Here is a 1,574-nt window from a genome sequence, read left to right on the forward strand (position 1 = left end):
TGTGTGTGTGTGTGGGTGTGTGTGAACCTGTACCCCAGTGAGAGTCTGTGTTGAAGCCTGTACACCAGAGAGAGACAGACAGAGAAGGAGAGAGAGAGAGAGACAGAAGGGAGACAGAGAAGGGGACAGAGTGTCGGGGAGCGAGAGAGGGAAAGAGAGGGGAAGAGATAGGGAAGCGGAGAGGGGTAGGGATAGACAGGGTGAAGAGAGAGACAGAGAGGGGGAGGGATGGAGAGAGAGAGACACAGAGATGGGGAGAGAGATAGAGAGGGTGAAGAGAGGAGCACGGAGAGTGGGGGAGATAGCGATGGCCAGAAAGGGGGATGGAGAGAGCAAGAGACAGAGAAAAGCAGAGAGAGAGATAGAGTGAGAGCAAGGTGGAGTTGGAGAAAGAGAGAGAGACAGAGTCAGAGAGAGAGGGGAAGAAGAGGGTTACAGCGACAGAGTGTGGGGTTAGCTGGAGGGGGTTAATTGCGTTGTCTCGGGTGTTGTGAAAGTGGGGTTTTTTTGGGATCTTCCTTACCTGAGGGACCAGGTTTTTGAAGCTGGCGATGATATTAGTGCTTTTGAATTCCTGGTAATATCCGAAACAGCCTGTAACCACGACCACAGCGATCAGTGTGACAGCGAGATAGAGCTGGGAGCATGGAGATCAGAGATCAGTCAACACCAGGGACAGAGCAGGCAGCTAATACCCTCACTCTGCACAGCATTTACCCCTCACTCAGACCAATTACCCCTTACCCCAGCATCTACCCCTCAATCAGATCCAACAGCCCTCAGTCATCTCAAATACCCCAATCCCACCATTAAAAACCCCTCAATCCCCACCCCCTCCCTCCATTCCCACTCCCTCCCTCCATCTTCCCCCCCTCCCCCCATCTCCCAATCCCCATCCACTCCCTCCATCCCCACCACATTCTCGCTCCCACCCCTCCCCCTCCCCCCCCCCTCTCCCTCCCACCCCCCCACCTCCATTCCATCCCCACCCTCTCCATTCCATCCCTACCCTCTCCCTCCATCCCCACACCCCCTGTCCGTGTCTCCCTCACTGCCCCAGCCAATCCCATGGACACTCACATCATCGTAACCAGAGAGGTTCCCTCGGGCTGTTTCGATTCCGAAGGCGATGAAGCAGATGACAGATGCCACCCACATCAGACACTGAAGCCCCCCAGCCAACTGGCGAGCGAACTTCACATACTCGGGAGTACCCTTGGGGGGTTTCAGCTCATTGAGTCCATCCCTCAACAGCACCTCCTGGGCCTTGGCATTGCTCAGACCCTGGGGTCACAGACAGACAGAACATTCAGGAGCGATGGAGCTAGACATCGGTAAGGTCAGTCACTCACACACAGCCATGCTGAAAATGTCTCACAGATTGACTATCTCCAAAAAGGACACATTCCAACCATCACCCCTTTGGCATTTAATGGCATCACCGGCACTGAAATTGCATTATTATCAACATCCCGTATCCCTGTGTGTGTGTGTGTCTGTGTGTGTGTGACTGACCTTACCGATGTCTAGCTCCATCGCTCCTAATTTTTCTGTCTGCCTCTGCCCCCAGGTTC

General features: G+C 54.3%; 1 protein-coding gene across 1 annotated transcript in view; it reads right to left on the minus strand.

Annotated features, from left to right (window-relative positions):
• The window catches only part of LOC125482621 (potassium-transporting ATPase alpha chain 1-like), a gene marked incomplete at both ends in the record, with an annotated part of 5,414 nt that overhangs the window by 3,152 nt on the left and 688 nt on the right, over nt 1-1,574 (minus strand). Inside the window, 2 exons of the mRNA XM_048594730.1 lie at nt 524-637; nt 1,081-1,284. Coding sequence (XP_048450687.1) covers nt 524-637; nt 1,081-1,284 — 318 coding nt within the window. The remainder of the gene's footprint in view (nt 1-523; nt 638-1,080; nt 1,285-1,574) is intronic.

Source organism: Rhincodon typus, unplaced genomic scaffold (genome assembly GCF_021869965.1).
Source record: "Rhincodon typus isolate 14 unplaced genomic scaffold, sRhiTyp1.1 hic_rhity00013779, whole genome shotgun sequence".
NCBI lineage: Eukaryota > Metazoa > Chordata > Chondrichthyes > Orectolobiformes > Rhincodontidae > Rhincodon > Rhincodon typus.